This window comes from Cupressus sempervirens, chromosome 2, assembly GCF_028749045.1.
Source record: "Cupressus sempervirens isolate cs-2001-9-10 chromosome 2, ASM2874904v1, whole genome shotgun sequence".
NCBI lineage: Eukaryota > Viridiplantae > Streptophyta > Pinopsida > Cupressales > Cupressaceae > Cupressus > Cupressus sempervirens.
The window spans coordinates 630,623,016-630,644,835 of NC_143119.1; the positions used below are offsets into that span (position 1 = coordinate 630,623,016).

Here is a 21,820-nt window from a genome sequence, read left to right on the forward strand (position 1 = left end):
GGTTTTTTTGAGAGATCGATTGGGTTGTCATCTAATTTTTCTAGGTACCTCGATTTTTGTGCCTTCATTTTCGTGCCAGTGAATATGAAAATCGAAAACATATTATTTTTGGGTTTTTTGAGCTCTCTTGAGTACAACTTTAATTTTTTTGGGTCTTCCATTTTTTGCCTTGAAGTACGTGCCTTCTTAGATTTTCACGCTTTTTCATTAAAAACATGTGATGGCATCTTTGGTGAATATTGTGCTCAAGGGCAATTCAAAATTCAATGGTTGGAATTGTAGCACATGGAAGTAGCGGATACTAGCAATCTTTGATTATCGAAAATACCAATCAGATTGTTCTAGGTGTTACAAAGCACCTAACTACAATTGGTGTTGAACAGAATACATGGGATCTCAATAACCGGGAGGCGATGACGCTTCTCAAATTATCTGTGGCTAATGCTCAACTCCCTCAGACTCCATCTGGCAAAACAACTATCAAGATATGGAAGCATTTAAAGAAACCTCATGAGACATCAAACAAAAATAGAGCCTTTTTTCTCAATAACACTTTGTTTTCTATTATCATGGATGAGCGGAAATCGCTTTAGGAACACCTAAAGAGGATTCGGGAAATCCGTGATTAGTTGCTTGCCATTGGACACAAGATGGAGGAAAAGGACATTGTGGTCATAACTCTCAAAATTTGCCCAAGTACTACGAGCATTTATCGAGATTCTCAACATCACTTCTACTGGTGTCAATCTAAAGTTCACGAATCAATACACACTACTACTTCAGTAAAATCGGTGGAAACAACAGTTTAGTAGTAGTTCCAGCTCCACCTCGACAAAGCAAGCCTTTGCTGCTAAATCCTTTCAAAAGGGTAAAGGCACGTTTCAACAATCTTCTCAGCAAAAGTCGTCTACTCCAGCTTCAGAAGGCTCATGGAAGAACATTCAATGCAACTATTGCCACAAGTTTGGTCACATGAAGCTTGAATGTCGGAAATGCTTGGCTGCACAATCTAAGCAATTTGGTTCGCAGCCCAAAGCGAACAATGCAAAGCACACTAAGCATAACGAATTTGCTAAATCTACCTTTTACGCCTTCATAGCTAAAAGACTTGCAGATTGTGTGAAGTTGTCTACCACGTACATTGATTCAAGTTTCTCGTCATTTTACCCACCAAAGAGACTAGTTCACTAACCCCCGACAAACAAAACCTAATGAAGTACCCAAGCATAACCAAAACTATGAAAATAGGAGAAATAGAGAAAACCACATGGGAAAAACCCTACTCCAAAAAAAGTCGGAAATAATGTTTGAAAAGAAACTAGTGAAGGATAGAAAAAGCCTCCAAACTAGGGAATGTCCCAAAAGATAGGAACAAAAGATGATCATGAAGAACACCACTGAAGCATGTAGAAGCTGCAAAGCTCCACCAAAAATAACTGCTGATCTAAAGAACCTCCCCTGAAATAGAACCTGAACAAGTAGACAATACTGTAATTTGCATCAAATCAGGAGGCACACAAAGGCAAACAACTGAACTCGAAGATACAAATGGCATGAAACACGAAAGCCTGAAGAGTTGATCAATCGAACCAAGGAAGCATGAGAAACAACAAAAGAACCTCACCTAATGCAAACAAGGGTGAGGTGACAAGCAACTGGAAAAGTGGGCCAAAAGAACTACATGTCAAAGAACCACGATCAAGAAGCATAAAAGAGTATGTATGTGTACTGAGGTGATCAATCTCAAACACGTCATGAGGTTAATGTCACAAAAGGGAAGCTCGCTAGATAAAGGAAGATGGTAAACAAAGGCAAAACATCAAACCCCCCATGGCACTTTAATCATGAGTAGTGCATGTACAATAAGGCACAAGACATAATGAATCCCATGAATACAATAATCTGCATGAGTGTCCTCAAATGACACTGCTTGAATCAAAAGGCAAAAAAAGGCAAAACTACTGAAACGAAAATACAGATGGAGTATGGCACTTTATCTCAATGCGTTTGCAAGAATGCATACAAATGATGTCTAGATAGACCAAAAAAGACATAAGACTAGTACAACAAAAAGTATGAGTCATGACGAATCATTTGAAGCAACGAAATCGATCGTCAAACCTGAAACAACCAAGATATCCACTAGAATGCAAAAATGCAAAAGACTGAATAGAATGTGCCTGGAGCAGAATTTGTAAAAACAACCAACATCATTGGAAAAACCTCGAAAAGAGCTTTCCAACGATATAAAGAATTCCCAAATCGGAGATCGGATGCTCAAGATGTCTCCCGGAGTGCAAAATTGTACCTCTGACTTTAACAATAGAAAAAGCCATCAAAAAAGTATCCGAACTGAAAACTAACTGCACTATTGTGACAAGCTTGGAACCAGCTTTCCAGCGATATCTCGTTTTCTAAAAACAAAGTCTGTATGCTCGAGATATGAGCAAAAACATTAAGGTGGGTCCAAACAGAGCCAGAAGAGGTGACAGAAATGTCGATGTAATCCTGACGTCAGCAAGTGACAAGCATAAATTTGACAGTCAAACGACTTGAGGCAAAAAAAAAAGCCAAAAAAATGACCCCTGTCAAATAAAGATATCTGATCACCGTAAATATGTAACGTGCAAAGGGTCATTTCCAGAAAAAAAACTAGTAGCCAAGATAGCACATGTGAGAATAGAGGTTTTATTAAAAAAACACTTTGGAACACGCATCAATAAACAAGTTCACAACAAGTTCAAAGCAAATCATATCTCCCACATTCGATCTGATCTCCAGTTTGCTCAATAAGCTTAAATAACTGATTGATGTGTCAAAGTAGGCAACTGAAGTGGAGCTTTGGCTGGCATAGAGGATGCCAAAAAAGAATGGCCTTCAAGGAAAAGAAAACAAAATTGGCACTTATCAGTTCTCGACAAGAATTATGTGGTTGGTTGTACCATAAATGTGCCACAGGTTTTACCAAAAAAAATCTCCAAAATATGGTCCATGCCCACCAAATATGGTCTGTGTCGATCAAAATGGGAAACCAAGAAAAAAGGCGCTAATAACTAGTATTGACCGAGGTTGGAAACAAGAGTGCATGTTGCAAAAAACTTATGTACCATCACTGAAAGAGAAGGCCAACCATAAAGAAAAGCGTGCTCTCACGTAGATGGCCCTTTGGTGTTTTGCTGAAGCAGCATTTGCCAGTCCTCGTACCAACCTGGTTTTCCATTCCCTCGTGAAGACTCCCACTGATGTGGATCGATCCCAAAGCACAATCTATCGTAAATTGCAGAATAAATGTTGGCAAAATGTGTGGTGGTAAACCTCACCACATGACAAACAAATGACCAGAATAAAGGTGATCGCACGGGACAAACAATTAGACAAACACATGCATGAGGAGTGCATTGAAAGGTACAAGATGCATGGGCTGTATTTGACCAAGTGGTGGTATATACACTTCCTCCATAATTTTGCTTTAATACAGCGACAAGTCGTGCCATAATAGATGGAGCCATGCCCTATCAAATTTTCATGTACCGCTTATATTGGGAGCACAGAAAAATAGAGAGCACCAAAAATTTGCAAGAAAATTTGAGTATTGCCACAGCCAATAAAAATTTCCATGCACCAACCAATAAAATATTCGTACTAGCTGAGAAGGCACATAAGTGTGGACTGCAAGTATGGGCTTGCAAGAAAAGACAAAGGGCGTAAGGTCCAAAACAACGCCAAAAAACACCATTAATGAGGTGGGGTCGTCCACTAAGATTGCTAACAGTGCGAGATTCAAGACAAAAAGTCGTCACCATGCCACTCTTCCCTATCCACAAATGTATTTTGTGGAGACCACCTCTCTTCTGGCACACACATTCTTAACAATGTCAATGGTGATGTGGAGGGGTGAAAGTGCATGTCAAAGCATAGATCACAGACATAGCACTAGGGCTGAGAAAGGAGAATATTCACGCCAAGAACAGCACGAGCTCCAAACTTGTCGAACCAGAGAACGTGCACTTGCCAAATAAAAGTGTGTTGCCTAAATGGTGGTCTGCACAGATAACAAGGCGCACAGGGTCAAAAAACCAACTCACGTGGAGGTACAACCTACTCTCCCCAAGGCAAATATAGAAGACGCCTGCATGGGTGGGGCCCGAGGTGGGCATAGAGGACGTAGCACCAAAAAAATTGCCCACAATTTTATTTTTATTTTTTTCATGGGTTTGCAAAAGAGAAATTTGCAAAAAAAAATTTGACAAAAAATCAAAAATATTGCTGTCTCAATTTGCGTGTCCAGGTCAATCAACCGGAAAAATTTGCCTCAGATTTTAGCATTGTCCAAACTGAACGAATTTTATATGGAATTGGGGGTTTTCAAGCGCTCTGGGCTCAACGATGATTTCTGTTTGGGCTCAAATTGACCCAAAAATCAGTGACCCCCCAATTCAATACAAAATAATTCTGAAAACTTAAACCCTCTGAAAGAAAAAGCACAAATCTAAAAAGAAAGCCATACCTCTCATAAATAGAACAGGGGCATAAAGATCTAGAGCTTTGATACCATGTTGAAGTTGATGAAAGATAAAACCCATAGCTCCCAAGAATCACCTACATGCAAACACCTGTTACAGAAAGAGAAGCAAAAGCTATGGTGGCTGAAATTGCAAGATCCATAGATGAGACATTCTTGATGAGCAAAAAGAAAGATTGTTATAATCAAAAACGAATTGGTTAATTACAAAGAGAGATCATCCTTATAAAGGAGATCAAAGCCCAAAAAACGTGATGGAGTCTTTCATGAGCAAAGAGGACCATTCATGCATGTTTCTCCTATCCTTGAGCCAACAAACCAACCTTTGAAAGCTCATGATTTGGGAGTTAGGCTTCCATTAGGTCCACCTAATGAGAGGGCTCCAGTAGCTCTTGTGGCTCCAGTTATATCAGTGATCCCTGTACATACACCTTCAGCTTCTCCTACAGGATCACCAATATTTGTATATGCATCACCTGAGTTTGATCTAAATTCTTTAGATGAGGAACCTGATCATAAAGCATCTCCAGATACTAATGTTGGTCATTCTCCTCTCCGGCCTAAGCGGTGAGCTAAGACATTCGCTGATCTTTGTGATGATGAACTCATTGATGGGAGCATAGATGGAAGACTCGCCGGTTACTCGGCGAGTTTTAAACACTTGCCGAGTATTCTGGGACGACAAGTAAATGGGCCGAAAACTCGGCGAGTGTTTTTTAAAAACTCGCGGTTCTGAGAACCCGCGGCCAGTGACGCCTAAATAGGTCAAAATGCATTGTTTTTTGCATTGTTTCTTTCATTTGTGTGGAGCAAAGAAGGTTTTAGCTGATTGCAAGTGATTCAAGGCAGATTGGAGTGGATTTTCGAGGATTCTAACGGGATTTAGAAGAGAAATTTATTTCCAGGTATGTTCATCTTATCATTGTTTGAAAACTTTTTATAGTTTTAACTTTTAAGCAAAGTTTATATTGTTTTTGTTGTTGTTTGTAAATGATTTCAAATCATTTGAAAGTTGAAACCCTAGTTGTTCTAAACTTCTAGCTTTTGAGTTCTAACTTTGTTTATTCATTTTTCTATAAATTTATGTGTAGGGCAGCGATCAAGCATTAAAAAAAATGACAAATCCGCAAGGAGTGGCCACAAACACCATGCCCATCTGGATATATAGGCACTCGGCCTAAAAATGCAAGAGATAAGACATGGTGGTTTGCCTATGAAGCTACAAGTGATGTTGAGAAAGTGATATGCATTCCATGTGAGAATTATTTCTGGAGGCATAAACCGCCTCAAATATCACCTTGTAGGCATAAAGAAACATGATTCAAATCCTTGTCTCAAGATAACTGATGAAAAAAGATTCATCAATGCCCTACTTGCAGCTACTGAAGAGAAAAAATTGAATGGGGGGAGGGCAAAATTAGCTATGAGGGCAGCCATAGCTGAATCTGAAGGAGCTCCTTTTGATATGCAAGAGGAAGAAGAAGCACTTAAGAACATACCAGGATCTCTTCGTGGCTCACGGATCCGCAAACAAAATTTCTCTTTTACCGGTTCTACTTCTTCTACATCTCCTACTTCTTCATCACCATCCGGATCCCCATCAAGGATAGGGGGTTATTTTGTGCCCAGGAACACACCTAGGGCACAGCCATCATTAGAGGGCATTGCATGGTTTAAGGAGGTGCATGAACAAACTGATATTGCAGCATCTCATTTTTGGTTTTTCAACAATATCTCAATGAATGCCGCTGATAGTCCCTATTGGGTCAATATGGTGAATGCAATAACAATATCAGGCAAAGGGTACAAGCCGCCTAATCGCAAGGATATGAGTGGAAGGTTAGTATTTTACTATTTAAATTTTAGTAATTGTAAATAATTGTGATTCACTTTAGCTCATTGTTATATTTTAAATCTTAATTGTTATAACTTATTTCCTATTTTTTACTAACACTTACACTTTATTTAATATTACACCTAAATTTTGTAGGTTGCTTGACAAAGCGGTTGGTAGGGCAACATTATTGATAGAAGACCAAAAGAAAGAGTGGACGAAGTATGGCTGCACCATTTTATCTGATGGGTGGACAAATGGAAGAAGTAGAATCATTATTAATTTCTTGGTTGCTTGCAAAGATGATGTGGTGTTTTGGAAATCTGTCGATGCCTCCAACAAAGTGAAAAATGCAGCCACATTGGCTTTAATGTTGGAGAATGTTGTCATGGAGGTGGGAATAGAGAATGTGGTGCAAATAATCACAGATAATGCAGTAGCATGTGTGGCAACAGGTAAATTTAATTTTTTTTATTCGAATCAATATGAATCATGAATGTAATGCTATGGTATTATTCAATTTATATTTGATGTAATTTGTAAATACTAAATATGGAAAGTTTGTTACTGATTATTGATTTTTTCTAATCTTTTAGGTAGAATCCTCCAAGAGAGGCATCCCGCACTTTTTTGGTCACCTTGTGCAGCACATGTCCTTGACCTTCTTTTGGAGGACATAGGAAAACTTGATTGGGTGTGTCCAGTTGTGGAAGATGCTAGGCGAGTCACGAAATATATCTATAATCACCCATGGGTTCTCAGTTTGATAAGAAAAGCCACTAAAGGTAAAGATTTGATGAGACTTGCTATGACAAGGTTTGCAACGGTCTTCTTGACGTTGCAAAGTATTCTTGACCACATATTGGCTTTGAAGCAAATGTTTGTGTGTGTTGATTGGGTTGCTTCACCTTACTCAAAGAAGCTCGAAGGAGAGGCTGTGGCACGGATAGTCTTTGATGATTGCTTTTTTGCAAAGGCTAAGGAGATTGTGGAGGTAACTTCAAAAATCAAAACATTATATTTTTAGTTTATTCAAATTTCATTATCAATTCATAACTTACTATGTTATTAACTAATTTGTATTTTTCAAATTCCAAATGTAGATGTCTCTGCCCCTAGTTCTAGTCTTGCGCATATGTGATGGGCAGAAATCCCCAATGGGAGGTCTTTATCCCCATGGATAGGGCGAAAGAGGCTGTTAGAAGTTACTATCATGGGGACAATCTCAGATTTGACCCCATTTGGGAAATAATTGATAGGAGGTGGAACAATATGCTCCACCAACCTATTCATGCAGCACGCTACTTCCTCAATCCCAAATTCAGGTACTATGATAATTGATTGTCCTTGAAGTTGGGATTTTACTAAGACTTTATTTTACTTTACTTTTTAAGGTTGTGTAGTAAGACTTGATATCATTTTCTATTTGTTTTAGGGTTGATGATTCCTACTCAGATCCTAATGGAGAGGTCATCGGAGGTCTCTCTAAATGCATTAAGAGAATGATATCAAGTGAAGAGGAGAGAGACCTTATTGTGACCGAACAACAAATCTATGTCGAATCGAGGGGCCCTTTGTTCTCTTCTATGCTAGCAAAGAGAGAAGATCTACTCAAGCACCAGGTAAAGTGTCAAACTTTGAAACTTTTGCTAATTGATAAGTTGTGCTTTTGATTTTTTTTTTATTGCTTTATAACTTTTTTTATTTTGTTTTGCAAATGCTTGGTGGGCAAGTTGGGGTGGCAATACCCCCAATATATGAAAATTTGCTCTTAGAGTCCTATCCCAACCTTGTAGCTCATCCCATTGTGAGCGCACTTGGAGCTTATTTGAGTCCATCCACACAAAGAAAAGAAACAGAATGACTAAAAAACGGCTTAATGACCTTGTTTATGTGCACTATAATCTTAAGTTGCGCATAAAAAAGGCACAGCTCTTAGAACTACCCGGTCCACTTGATCTAGGTGAGATAGATCCTTATTCTGATTGGACAGCACAGGAGCCAGGTCCATTGTTTGCACCAGATGAGATCGCTGATTTGGAGAGGCAGGCCATGGAGGAGGAGGCTGACGCTGATTTTCAATTCACTATGGATGACATTAAAGATGAGGACGAGGACGAGGACGATGATGATTCAGGCGAGGATCAAGCATTACCATTAGGAGGAGATGCATCCTCTTCTAGGACGCCGGGCCAGTCAGTAGGGACGTCGAGCGAGGGGGCATAGCCACAGAGTTCACAGTCACGCAGCTCACGCCCTATCCCAATGCGAGGCACTTCTTCTAGGACTAGACCCCCTCGCTTTCCTCCTAGTGCAAGTGGAAAGAGGAAGATGTGATTGAGTCATTGACATTGTATTGATGTATTTAGACTTTTAGTATTTACTTCTAGTTTGACAGATTGAAACTATTTACTATTTTGCTTCCTACCATGAGCATTCCACATGAGAATGCAATTTTGTACGCACTATGCATTTATATATATCTAAACTCTGTTTGTTTCTTTTGTATTGTCTTTAATTAACTTATTATATGCATCTTCTCATTAAATTTTGCAAAATAAATGTATTTTTAATTAAATTTCAGCAGTTTTTTAGGTTCCCGAGTTTTTCTCAAGTTTTTTTTTAAAATCGCCGAGTTTTTCCCAATTAAACTTTTGGGGGGCTTGGCGAGTTTTTGCCTTTGGCGAGTTTTCCAACTATGGATGGGAGAACTACTCGGAAAAAAAGAAAACCTATAGAGTCTGTTAACTTTTCTCTCATGTCCAACATTCATAGAGTGTTTGAAGCTCAAACACATTCGGAGGCTAAAAGAATTTCAGTTTGGGAACAAGCCATGCCATCTTGTTAATGTTATAGTTTTGTTGGATAAATTATATTATATATATGAGATATATAATATATGACAATGTTATATATGGAATAATTAACTTATATTAAGAGTGATATATATATATATATATATATATATATATATATATATATATATATATATTTCATTATTATATATTGAGAGTATATTATTGTGTTATAACTATAACTAATGTAAGTTAATATATTAAAGAGACATGTCTCTTCAAAAGGCATGCCTCTTTATATCATATATATATATATATATATATATATTCATTGGAATAGTAACTTGGAAAACACATAAAATTTCACAAGTGCTATTACAAGTTACAGATCCTATTTTCACTAACATGTTATCAGAGCAGGTGACTCCCAGGCTTGCTAAGATAATAGAAGATAATGTAAGATAAAAGAAGGATATTTGCATATATATAACTCATGTGGCTACCTTATACGCCTATAGTGAGGGCATTTAGAGAACAAATGTGCTACTGGCATCGATTGTAAACTACCATGATGGTTGACTTTTCCTTCAACATTATTCATATCAATTGTTTTCTGCAATCTTAGGAGAAATTATAATATCAGAGAGTTCAGATGAAGCAGTCTGAATATCCAGCTGTATTAAAAGGGCTTGAATGAGATGCGCTAGATTGGAGGTGTCTTCTGGAAAATGTTGAGGAAATGCCTACGCTTATAGTTGGGAAATGACTGCATACATCTTGAATGTCGATAGGGAGGCAACGCTTCAATGTCATAGAGATGAGTTTGTTGCAACCAATATCCCTACGATATCATAGTTTGCACCGTCAAATGTCTACAGTCCTTCGTTACAATGTTAGATGTATGAGATAAATGAAAATGTTTGGGAAATACATGGCATATGAGACCTGGCCATACAATGTTACGTGCATCGATTTATAAATTAAAATGTGTCAACTGCCACGCGAATACTGTTGTGTTGATCCAGATCCCAAATATCCATGGAAGGAAATTTAAAGCTTTAAAGCTAGTGCCCAATTGGAAGTCCTATAATGGAACAATGGTTGCCAACATATAGAAGGGACCACACAAACATATACTATATACAGCGAGTTAATTTGAAGGCAACGATGAGTATAATGGTCGGCAACAAGGAGCGATGATGTAAAGGACCAACAATCGTAAATTTAGATGACAATCAAAGACCAATTATGTAATAGAGATCCACTCAAAGATATTCATCTTTGCTAAGGTTTGAAAGTCCTTGTGAGATTTTGCCATCGGGAGTTAAGCACAAATTCATGCTGTGATAAAAGAAATTAATTAAAATGAAAAGAAGTATGATATGTAATGATGAAACTAAAATAAGTATTATTAAAAAGGATACACTCATTCCCTGAAAAGTGCAGTATGGTATCAGATCTGGTATTAAACATTGTCCATGCCAGCCAGTGCCAAATCTGTTTAGAAGATATCAATATGAAGAAGATATTACTTAGCAATATTGACTTAGCAATCGATGTAGATATTGAAAACCTGACTCAGCAAGGGTTGAATAAGGAATCCGCCAATCGTACCAGGATTGTGAATTGATGATGGTTACCGATAATGGAGATGTTGTACCTAGGGATGGGATTTTCCTAACAAGTATCTGCACTTGGTCAAGTGGACCAGCATGCTCATCCCTATTTTTGTGACTTAAAATCGCATTGTCACATTCATCGATGAAATGAGCACTACCATTATTATCATAAAGACCAGGAGGTTTATCAATCCAATTTTGTAGCTTCCTTGGGTGCACAACAACATTGGAGAGCACTTGGGCCTTGACTGCATGACATAGACCTTAACTATCGACATGCAATAAAGATAAGTATTAGGAAAAAGCGGGAGTAGATATGATTCAGTTAAACTTTGGTGAATCCAACCATATAATATGCAATGTTGTTGGCGTACTTATATGTTCAATAATATAAGAGTGGGTATCCAACATTGTAAGGGGGTATGATAACCGATGTTCTATTCCAATTTGAACCATTCTTCTATGGGAGCAGAAAAGACGTAGTCAAATTGTTTAATTCTTACATAAAGGCATTTCCTAATTTGATGCATATGGACCTTCATTGGAGCAACTTATATTATTATTGCAGATAAGTATTTATTATCCTCGGGTATTGCATGTATCTACTCATTGTAATCTCTCTCTTATTTTGTATTTCTATAATTACTATAAAGAGCTATTTGCCTTGATCTTTTCCTTTGTCTCTGAGGATGTTCTTGCAAGAAAAGAAGATTGGTACATTAGGTATGCTACCAAATATTGTGCCGACTCAATCTTATGATAGTAGCTCCAAAGAAGTTGCGATTTAGGATTCACGAATCATCTGATGATTAGGTTGGATAATGTGAGTTTCTTGAAGCAAATATCCTTGATGAGTGAAATTATGAGAGGGAGTCTAATAGTTCATTAGAGGCAACCTTGGAAAAAGAGAGGGAGCAAAAAATAAAAATGCTTAAATCAAACTTTTGATGATATTGGTTCAAAAGTAGTAGACCTTGTCGATGGATTCAACACTAGTCAGAAACTATAATAGCTAAAAGACTATGATTCATGGGATAAAGTCTCATGTATGTAGGCTGGAAGGCTTTATGCTATTAGGATACCCATTGAACTAAGGAAGCATGACATGACTTGCTACCAAGATATTACAAGGATGATAACAGACTCAGAGGAAGTCTGATACTTCATCGGAGAGAACCTTGTGCTAAGAGGTTAGAAAAGTTGATATCAAACTAAGAGGGAGAAACCTTATTCTCTGATATGCTTATGGTGAATGTTGTGACAACACCACATGATAGTATTCATGAAGACTTCATGTGAACTTTTGATGTCATACATGTATGAGCCTGTCCCCTGCGTACATCATGAAGAAGTGACAACTTCGAAATGATTATCACTTTTATTAGAAGAAGTTGTTGTAAAGTGACGTCCTTATAATAACCTGTAGCATGATTCATTTTTGCGAAATTGTTTCATGTAAAGGTTTTATCTTATAAATCAACAACTAGGCAGTCGATATCATTAATTTGATTATCTACAAGTTGCTTGTATAGATATATTTTTCGGTACATGGTGTATATCTTGCCTTGATATTCTAATAGGCCATTACCACATTGAGTACTTGGTGGATATCATTTAGTTTATGTTTTGATAGGCCATTACTTAGAGTATTTGGTGAATGTCATTTGATTGATATTCTGATAGGCCAATGCTCATGTTACCAAATATAATATCAAATAGTAATTGGTGAATATCATATGTTGATATTCTGATAGACCAATACTTACATGATATCATATTCTAGAAATCTTCTGATCAAAGATTTCTTATATGTATTCTTTTTGAAATATTACCTATGGTGTAATATCTATGTGTTTTATCCTTCTTCATTAAGACGGAGTGTTAATGTTATAATTATGTCGGATAAATTATATTATATATATATGAGATATATAATATATGACAATGTTATATATGGAATAATTACCTTATATTAAGAGTGATATATATATATTTCATTATTATATATTGAGAGTATATTATTGTGTTATAACTATAACTAATGTAAGTTAATTTATTAAAGAGACGTGTCTCTTCAAGAGGCATGCCTCTTTATATCATATATATATTCACTGGAATAGTAACTTGGAAAACACATAAAATTTCACAAGTGCTATTACAAGTTACAGATCCTATTTTAACTAACACATTTGAATACCAAAGCCTGCAAAAAAATAACACTTGGGTCCTTAATGATCTTCCACCAGGGAAGAAACACAATGGGTGCAAATGGATTTACAAAATCAAATACAAATTTGGTGGTACTTTGGATAAGTATAAAGCTTGTTTAGTTGCAAAGGGCTTTTCTCAGCGTCGGAGCATTGATTATGAGGATACCTTTGATCATGCTGCAAAGATGAGCACAATCAAATTAGTCCTAGCCATAACAACAGAGTTTGGTTGGAAGGTCCATCAAATGGATGTCAAGAGTGCTTTTGTGAATGTTGATCACCATAAAGAAGTCTAAATGAGGCAAACTCCTTGTTTCAAGGTGGTTGATAAAAAACATCAAGTTCTTAGATTAGTGAAAGCTCTCTATGGCTTGAAGCTAGACCCTCAAGCATGGCACATAAAAATTGATAAGTACCTCAGTGATCAAGGCTTCCAAAAGAGTTCTTCAGACTCAAATTTGTACATCAAGACTATTGATGTTAACATCATCCTTCTGATTATTTGTGTGGATGATCTGATTATCACTAGCAATTTGGCATCTTTGATTCAGGGAATCAAATCGAATTTATGCCAGATTGACCTTGGGCTCATGCATTGTTGCCTAGGTGTTGAGGTTTGGCAACAGTCTTTAGGTATATTCATGTCTTAGTCCAAATATGCCAAAGCTCTATTAGACAAATTTTGTATCCAGGATTGCAAGCCTGCATGTACACCAATGGAGAAAGGTCTCAAGTTATCAGCTAAATTTGATTCTCCTCCCCTTGATGATACTACATACAGGCAACTAGTAGGCAACCTCATCTACCTCTCTACTACTAAACCTGATATCAACTTCACAATCAGCTACATATCCCACTTTATGACAGCTCCCAAGGCTGATCATTGGATGGCAGCAAATTGGGTGCTTTGTTATGTGAAGGGCACGTCAGATTGTGGACTTCTTTACTCTCAGAGTTTTCATCCTAGACTCAATGGGTTCACAGAATCAAACTGGACAGGCTTTGTTGAAGATAAAAAATCAACTTTTGGATGTGTTCAATTTCGGATCTAGTGACATCACATGGACCAGTAAGAAGCATTAGGCAGTTTCTCTCTCCTCCACAGAGGGTTAATATAGAGGGACAGTAAAGGCAAGTTGTGAAGTTATTTAACTTCGTCAGATGCTTGGGGATATGCAAATGTCACCAGCAGAACCGACCACTTTATTTGTTGATAACGAAGGCATTATCAAATTAGCACAAAATCCAATGTTCCATGAATGAACCAAGCATGTGGATGTTAATTGTCACTACATACGACCGCTGGTTGAAGAAGGGACAATAGACTTGCAGTATGTTCCTACCACAGATCAAACTGCTAGCATTTTCACCAAGCCTCTTGCTCCTGATAAGTTTGTTAAATTCAGAGGACAGCTTCGTGTTGTGGATAGATTAACCGTTACGAGAGAGTATTACGCTATTAGATAAGCTTCTATTATTAGTTAATGATTACTATGGATCAGATTACAGACATTCTCACCAAGCCTCTTGGTCCTGATAAGTTTGTTAAATTCAGAGGACGGCTTGGTGTTGTGGACAGATTAACCATTAAGGGAGGGTATTACGATAATAGATAAGATTCTATTATTAGTTAATGGTTATCTATTTGTAATCAATTGTAAATATTATAATCTTTCTAATATTTAATTAGGTTGTAGATAATTGTTAGTTTTCTATTAGCTAGAATAGAAAGTTTCTATTCTTTATGATTGTTTCCTAAGGAAACGTCGTCATTTCATTCTTTTGTACATATTCACCTCTCGATATCTCTTAATAACAAGCAAGTATTTTACCAATTACTTCGTAATAAAGATCAAATTTTATTTTGAAATTTCTTTAATCCTCTTTTCTGTAATCTAAATCCACTGTAGTTGGGGTTTGAACTAAAAAGTAAAATCTGAGTTATGCCTTCATTCTATTAAGACAAATCTTGTAAATAATTTATGAGTTCTTCTCTGTTTGCATTTGTAGTAGCTTTATGCTCTTTGTAATTGTATTCTTTTTGCCTTCCATTAAAGAAATTCCTTGTTTTTTTACCTCTTCTTGTCATTCATTAATGTGCATGTTTTTTGCCTTGTAGTCAATGTTTCTCTTCTATTTTCCTAATTCATGTGTTGGGTTTAATCTGCTGACAACTATTGCATAGGAAAAATCCATTTCCTTTCAACATCTAAACAATCCTAACCTGCATACAAGTTCTTGGAAGATAGATTAGAGTTAAGACTAGCGTATATTTGGCATTTTATTGATGTGTAGTGCTATTATAGGTAGAGGTAGTAACCAAGTTTTAATCTAGTGCATCACCTCCTGTCCCTTTCAACATTTTCTTTTATGCAATCCTTCTCCCTTTTCCCTCAAAGTTATAATTTAGGTGCATCGTGATTGTAAGGAAGTCAGCCTTATCCTGAGATTCAACTCAAAGCGCAAGTTCCGCACTTGGAAGTTGTTTACATGTTACACAAGGTTGCCTAGGGATAATACTTTGGGCATGAATGCAGACTATAGTGTCAACAGTGTTTAGCACGCCCGGTGGAACAAGCATCAAAAGATTCATGTTAGTTTTCAAAACCTCCACCAGTCATACCATAGTTTTGGCATCCTGATTGTAAGGAAATCAGCCTTCTCTAGAGATTCAACCATAGAGCGTGAGTCCCACACTTGGAGGTTGTTTCCATGTTATAAAAGGTTGCTTGGGGATAAAACATCGGGCATGGGTGCAGACTTTTGTGTCAACAATACTCTCCCTAGTTGGACTTCTAATCAATCCACAAAAATAATGACCTATGCATTTCTTCTAGGACCCCTCCAATTTGTGTTATTATTTTTGTTGAGTAGACTCATCTTTTTCATTTTCCTTGGTGGCAATTGCACACTCCACACTAGTTGTTTCAATGTTGCTCCCAAACTATTGTCTCAACTTGTCTTGCTACAAAATTTTGTTGCAAAGATCAGAAAACATCAGTGCAACATTTGTAGAGGTAATATTGAGTATCTCAATGAAATTCCCATTCAATCTAGGGAGACTCTTCAATCATTAACAATCATATCTTCTTCTTCGATCTTGTAACCAATTGCCTCCAATTGGAGGCATACACCCTTGATATTCATAAGATGATCCTTCAATGACATCTTCTCATCAAATCACGTCCAAAAATTGAAAAAAAATAAAGTTGATTTCTGTCAAAAAATTGCAACAAAAAACTAGTAATCACAGCTTTTAACAGCCAAAAAATAGTCGGGAAATTGTGCAAAATAATCCACAAAAAATAAACCGCTGAAAAATCTTTGGTCGCAGGCCGAGAAGCTGTGTAGACCAAAAACTGTGGAAAAAAGCAAATTGCGTCATTGATAGAAGAATAACAGAGAAAAAAGACTACAAGTCACATGTTTCTATACAAACACGCAAATATATTTTAACGTCACACTACAATTTTCAAAGCAAAATTGTGGCAAAAAAAGGCCCAAAAATATGACCTTTTTTATTGTTTAACCCATGTTCATTAGCAATGAAATGTGGCGGCTAAACACAAAATACTAGGAACAAGCGACAAATAAAATAAATCCACAATTTTGCAATAATCGTAGCTAGGTTTGAAACATATTGCACATAATAGTTTTGAATTTTACCAAAGAAAAAATCACCCGATAAATAATCACTCTAATACCTTGTTAAACCAAAAGCAGCTCAATAGATTAAACGGAAAAATGCCTTTTCAAAGGCTAAAAATACAAATCTTGAACTTAGAGATCACAAGAGCTCTAAAAATAGATCGAATACATAAAATAATAAAATAATAAAAAATAAGGTTCTAACCAACCATTATCAAAACTAAAAAATAGCTAATAAACTATTATAATATTCTTATAAAGGGTCAAACTAGAAAAGGTATTTAAGAAGCTCACTTATGTGCTATTTAAGAAACACAACAATCTCAACTATAGAATTCTATTTAGTCATCCACTATCATCTTCCTTGGTCTATGATACACTAACTTGGGAGCACGAGCCAACATGATAGGCTAAAGTTAATATATCTTAACATGATAGGCTCGTGAAGCATGGACTTTATGGCCCGCTTTTGTGTTTTTAATGTTTGAACTTTGAATAATAGGGAAACCATTACACAATTGTTTTCTCAATGTCCATGGTGGGTTGGATGGTCTTGTTATGACAATTTTTATTCTTGGCTCAACATTTAGTCTTCTAAGCAATCGATTAGACAATAGTAGTGCCATCTACATAAAGGTCAGACCTTCCTCTTGACAATGTGCTCAAACATCATCCTTATGCTCATTGAAATTTGGAAGGAGAGAAACAATAGAAATTTATAGCAGGATAGCATATTGGTTATGTTTGGGAGAAGGTGAAAATCAATATTACCAAATCTATCAAGCATAAGATTTTGTCTTTCTCAAATTCTTACTTCAGATTGGGAGCATTTATGTAAAGCAACTCTTTGCAACCTAGAAATTCAACAGTGTGTGTAATTTGACCTCAAAAGAAAATTCAATTGGAAAGACCTAGATAGCTCAGTGCCTTTGCATACCTGCAGATATGCTTGGTTACAACCTAATACGCCTGAGTAGGCACTCTGGGTGTACCCAAGCATACCCCAGGAAAGTAATATCTGGACACAGCAGATATTGGTGTGGGGCAAGTTCTATGTGGATTCAGTAACTTGGGTAGATATTCAGATAAATCTGTAACCTTCTTTTCTTGATAAATAGTCATGAAAACTATAATTTTGCAGATCAAATTTGCTTGTTTGGAGAAACTATTGTTATTGTGGCTACAAGTTTAAGTTTTTAACTGCACTTTAATTCTAGGATTAGATAAAACTGTATGAGAAAAATTCAAGACTTCTTCCTATAAAAATGATAGATTGAGATGGTGAATACAAGCAATATTTTTTTGCATGTACTGCTCTAATAAGTAACTGTTTAAAACAAAATGCAAGAGACTTTCAAAATTGGGTGGTAAAACCGACAAATTGTATCTGACAGAGAAGTTATTGTTAGCCATTTGTCTGATCTTCATGGACTAAATAGTCATAATTGACATATAGCAAATGAGGCGGGGAAGATTCAAAGGTACAGGGGCGAAATCCAAAAATATTCAATTTACCAATGTTCCCAGAGACCACAATAAAGCAGCAGATGGGCTAAATCAATGGGGCTCTTGACATGCCCATCGTTATTTTACTTTGAAGTATCAGTACTCTTCTTCCTCCCATGTCCATTGTTGTGCAACTGAAAGACATTTAAAACTCATATTTGAGAGTAGAAGCTGTTTTTTTGCTATTTAAAAAGAAACAAGAAACTCTTGTGTGTGAAGGCACCTAGCAATTTAATTACGAAAGTAGATATGATTTATGATTATTTTCTGTGGTAGGCATAAAAATAGAAGTTTGAAAGATTCCAACCTCTTTGTGTTTTTTCTAGAGTCAAATATTAAGTAGGATTTCTTCCAATTTTATACATAAAACACTTTCAAAACATGGTAGTTCTGCAGAAAATGCAGATTTTTAAATCCATCAGTTGAATTACAAAAATAAACGTTCCATAGCAAACAGATTGATTTTCTACTTCAAAGACTTTCTATTGTTTTAATGAGAAAAAGTTCTCTTTGCTTGTTTATTGCTCTCAGTACTTGAAAAATACCACTAAGAATATAGGCTGTGTATTTTCTCATCATGCAATACCTGTGAGGTTCATCAATAATAGTTGTTAACGAGAAATTTTGCTTTCCAGGTTCAGCTACCCAGAATTTTAGACAAAATCCATGGCCAATGCCTTCTTCTCCAAGTTTAAATTCAACCGTAGCCATTGCAGAAGCATCTCCTGAGAGTGCCACAAAGCTAACCAAAACCTGCATACCATATACCAAACTTAGTGCATATATTTGTGCAATAAAGTCGCGTCATTTTTCACTAGTGATCATTTGTAACAAGCAGCTGTTTATAATCCATAGTGTAAACTGTAATGTGACAAACTGTTACCCACCGTAGTTTCATTTGAAGGGATATAATTTCTTTGAGAAACCTGAACCTGTTCACAGGAGACATGACTGAAATCTATGTTACGGAAACAAAGAAAAAAATATCCATTTAGAATAACTCGCACCATTACTGCTTTAATTTATGGAAAATACAAACTTAATTGCTGATCAAGGAAAAAAAAAAACATTTCATAACTTTATAAATATATGGCATGGAGACAAATGAATGCCATTTTTTGTTTACTTGATCTGAGGAAAGCATGCCTACTAAATGAGTCGCAAGAACAGAATATTGTGGTCTCACCTCTGTAACTGCCCGATTATAATACAAATTGTAGAATTGAACACTGTGGTTTTCTGCTGGCAGGACAAGCAGGCCTGCCTTGTAGTCGACTGAAGGACTAAAATTTGATATATGACGAAATTTCTCTTTAAAAGTTAAAGGGGGCTGAAAATAAAAATCAAATGAATTATACTTAGATCCAGCTGGAGCAGGGGAATCAAAATCAGAAACAAAGTACTAGTGCATAACAATCAATAAGCCAAAGTATGATGTTAAAACCAAACAGAAATGGTTTCTAATCCATGGAAGAAATACCTTGATACCCCCGATAGCCTTGTTGATACTCATAGTTGAAATATCCACAAATAAGATTTTGTTATCTGCACAAGAAATCTAAACCAAATGAAATCAGCAGATCCCTAAATAATCCCACACTCTTATAACATTTTTATTATTTCCCACTGAATATCCAAACAAAATAATACAATTTGCACACAGAACTATTCCTGAAATAATCACTTCCAGATATAACAGAATTTCCCCTCTTTCTAACCCACTGCGTGATTGAATATCAATAAACAATCTGACACAAATTGGAATTGACAGCACCACCTAGAATTAGATGGTTGTCACCCATAATTTAATTTTAAAAATATACCTGTCTATTTGGCCAGTGGAGTATGAAGTACATTTGATATAACTTCCCACTTAATTTTCAACATAATCAGCTTATGAGAGCCAAGGAAACTAACTACACCATCCACTAATCATCTCTGAAAATCAAGATCACTCTAGTATCAACCTGAAAATTGCGCAACTTAATTTCAAAGTTGCAATATTCCATTCCTTCCCTGATTTAAGAGCTGTACCCATATGAGAATTTTCATGTAGAATCATGTTTATAGCAGAAAAACTGTGATTTTCGAACTAGTGACTCGTCATGAAATCCTTATCTCCAACTGTAATGAATGCCTTACTTGTTATAACTTAAGATACCAGGTCCTCCCCTATGACTGTAAGGTCCTGGTCCGGTTCAAACCAGCTCTGGATCCAGGTCTGGTTCCCTATGGGTTCAGATAGGATCTGGCCCTGCTGAACTGGGTGTGAATCCGGAAGTATTTGCTCTCTGGTGGCACAACCCGGGAAGCGTTTGGCTTTTATTTTAACCTTTCTAGACTTTTCTTTTTGCCTAAAAATGTCAATCTGACCCCCAACCCTAATTTTGGATTTTATGAATGTAAAACAAAACTTTTGTTAAAAAATTCTCTCCATTGATGCGCAGCAGGAGGCAGTGTGAATTGCATCAAGTGCACCCAAGCAGCAACCAGGTGCATCCAAGCATCCAAGTCCCATAAGTACATTTTCACTTTAAAAACAGAATTTAAAGTGATTTTTATTTTGTTTTTCCATGAAACCCTAAAATGGCCATTTATATGAATCGTACTGACTTCCTAGAGCTTATGATGATGATGATTGCATCCATACACATAGTGCATCTAGTGCAAGTAGAACTACTTTAGCTTCAAATAAATATTGAACTTGCTGCAGCTGAAAATGAAAATCCAATAGAAGATGATTCTTTTTATAATCCTTTCAATGATAGATAAATTATGAACTTCATTTTGTAGTTGTAATGATCTTCATCGAAATTGTGAATATAGACACATATGATATGTCTTCGGAATTGTGAATATAGACACATATGATATGTCTTGTTTGAATAATTTTGAGGTATCAATTGGCATTTAATATTTAGCTTTGGCATTTGGCATTAATCAACGACGAAGTATCATTCTATAAAATGATTTAATTCTATATATTTCTTTAAAAAAATTTATAGATATAAAATTATTATTATACACACACACATCTAATTTCCCCAAAAAAGCTCCCTGTATCTGTGTACCAGATTCTTGTACCCACATATGTACTAGCATCAGAACCAATAACTTAGGTTACTAGTGTTGAGAACTTCTTAAAGACACCAATGATGAATATTTCAACCAAAGAGGTAGGTTTTGTTGTTTTCTGTTTCCTTTTCTATTTTTCCTTGTATTTTTTAAAAACTGAACTGAAATGAACTCTCTAGTTTTGTTTTGTTTTTTAGTTTTAACATGTGGTTTTATATGTTGTTTACAGAATAGCAAGTGCTTCTAGCTTTGGAAACTCCCAAATGAAAATAGACCCCAACTCTCCCCTATAGAAATATGTGTACTAACTACCAACCAGAAGAGGTTATGTTTAAATTTGTAGTTACTACAAAGAACAATATGACAGCACATATAATCAAGGGAAAGTGCACTTGGTTTTTATTCCTCAAAAAAGGCATCAAGTTTTGTCCAAGCGAGCCAAATGTTAATGAAAAGTCTCAAGGGTAAAGCCTTCTTGCAAAGGTTCTTGCAATGAAATATATATTTAAGTGCAAGCAAGAGTGAACAAAACATCTGGGAAAAGAGGGTCTCATACTTTGGAAAAGTCTAATAAAGTTTCAAAAGCCTCTCCATTTATTTCCAGTCTTGAA

The 21,820-nt window shown here is 36.2% G+C and overlaps 1 protein-coding gene across 2 annotated transcripts in view; it reads right to left on the reverse strand.

Annotated features, from left to right (window-relative positions):
• Positions 1-21,820, reverse strand: part of LOC149574947 (Transducin/WD40 repeat-like superfamily protein) — a 152,319-nt gene that overhangs the window by 61,315 nt on the left and 69,184 nt on the right. For both annotated transcript variants that reach the window (XM_089814794.1, XM_089814793.1), the window contains exons 6-9: positions 19,615-19,692; positions 19,321-19,464; positions 19,022-19,066; positions 18,721-18,887 (exon numbers count right to left, since the gene is read on the reverse strand). In XM_089814794.1, coding sequence (XP_089670920.1) covers positions 18,721-18,887; positions 19,022-19,066; positions 19,321-19,464; positions 19,615-19,692 — 434 coding nt within the window. The remainder of the gene's footprint in view (positions 1-18,720; positions 18,888-19,021; positions 19,067-19,320; positions 19,465-19,614; positions 19,693-21,820) is intronic.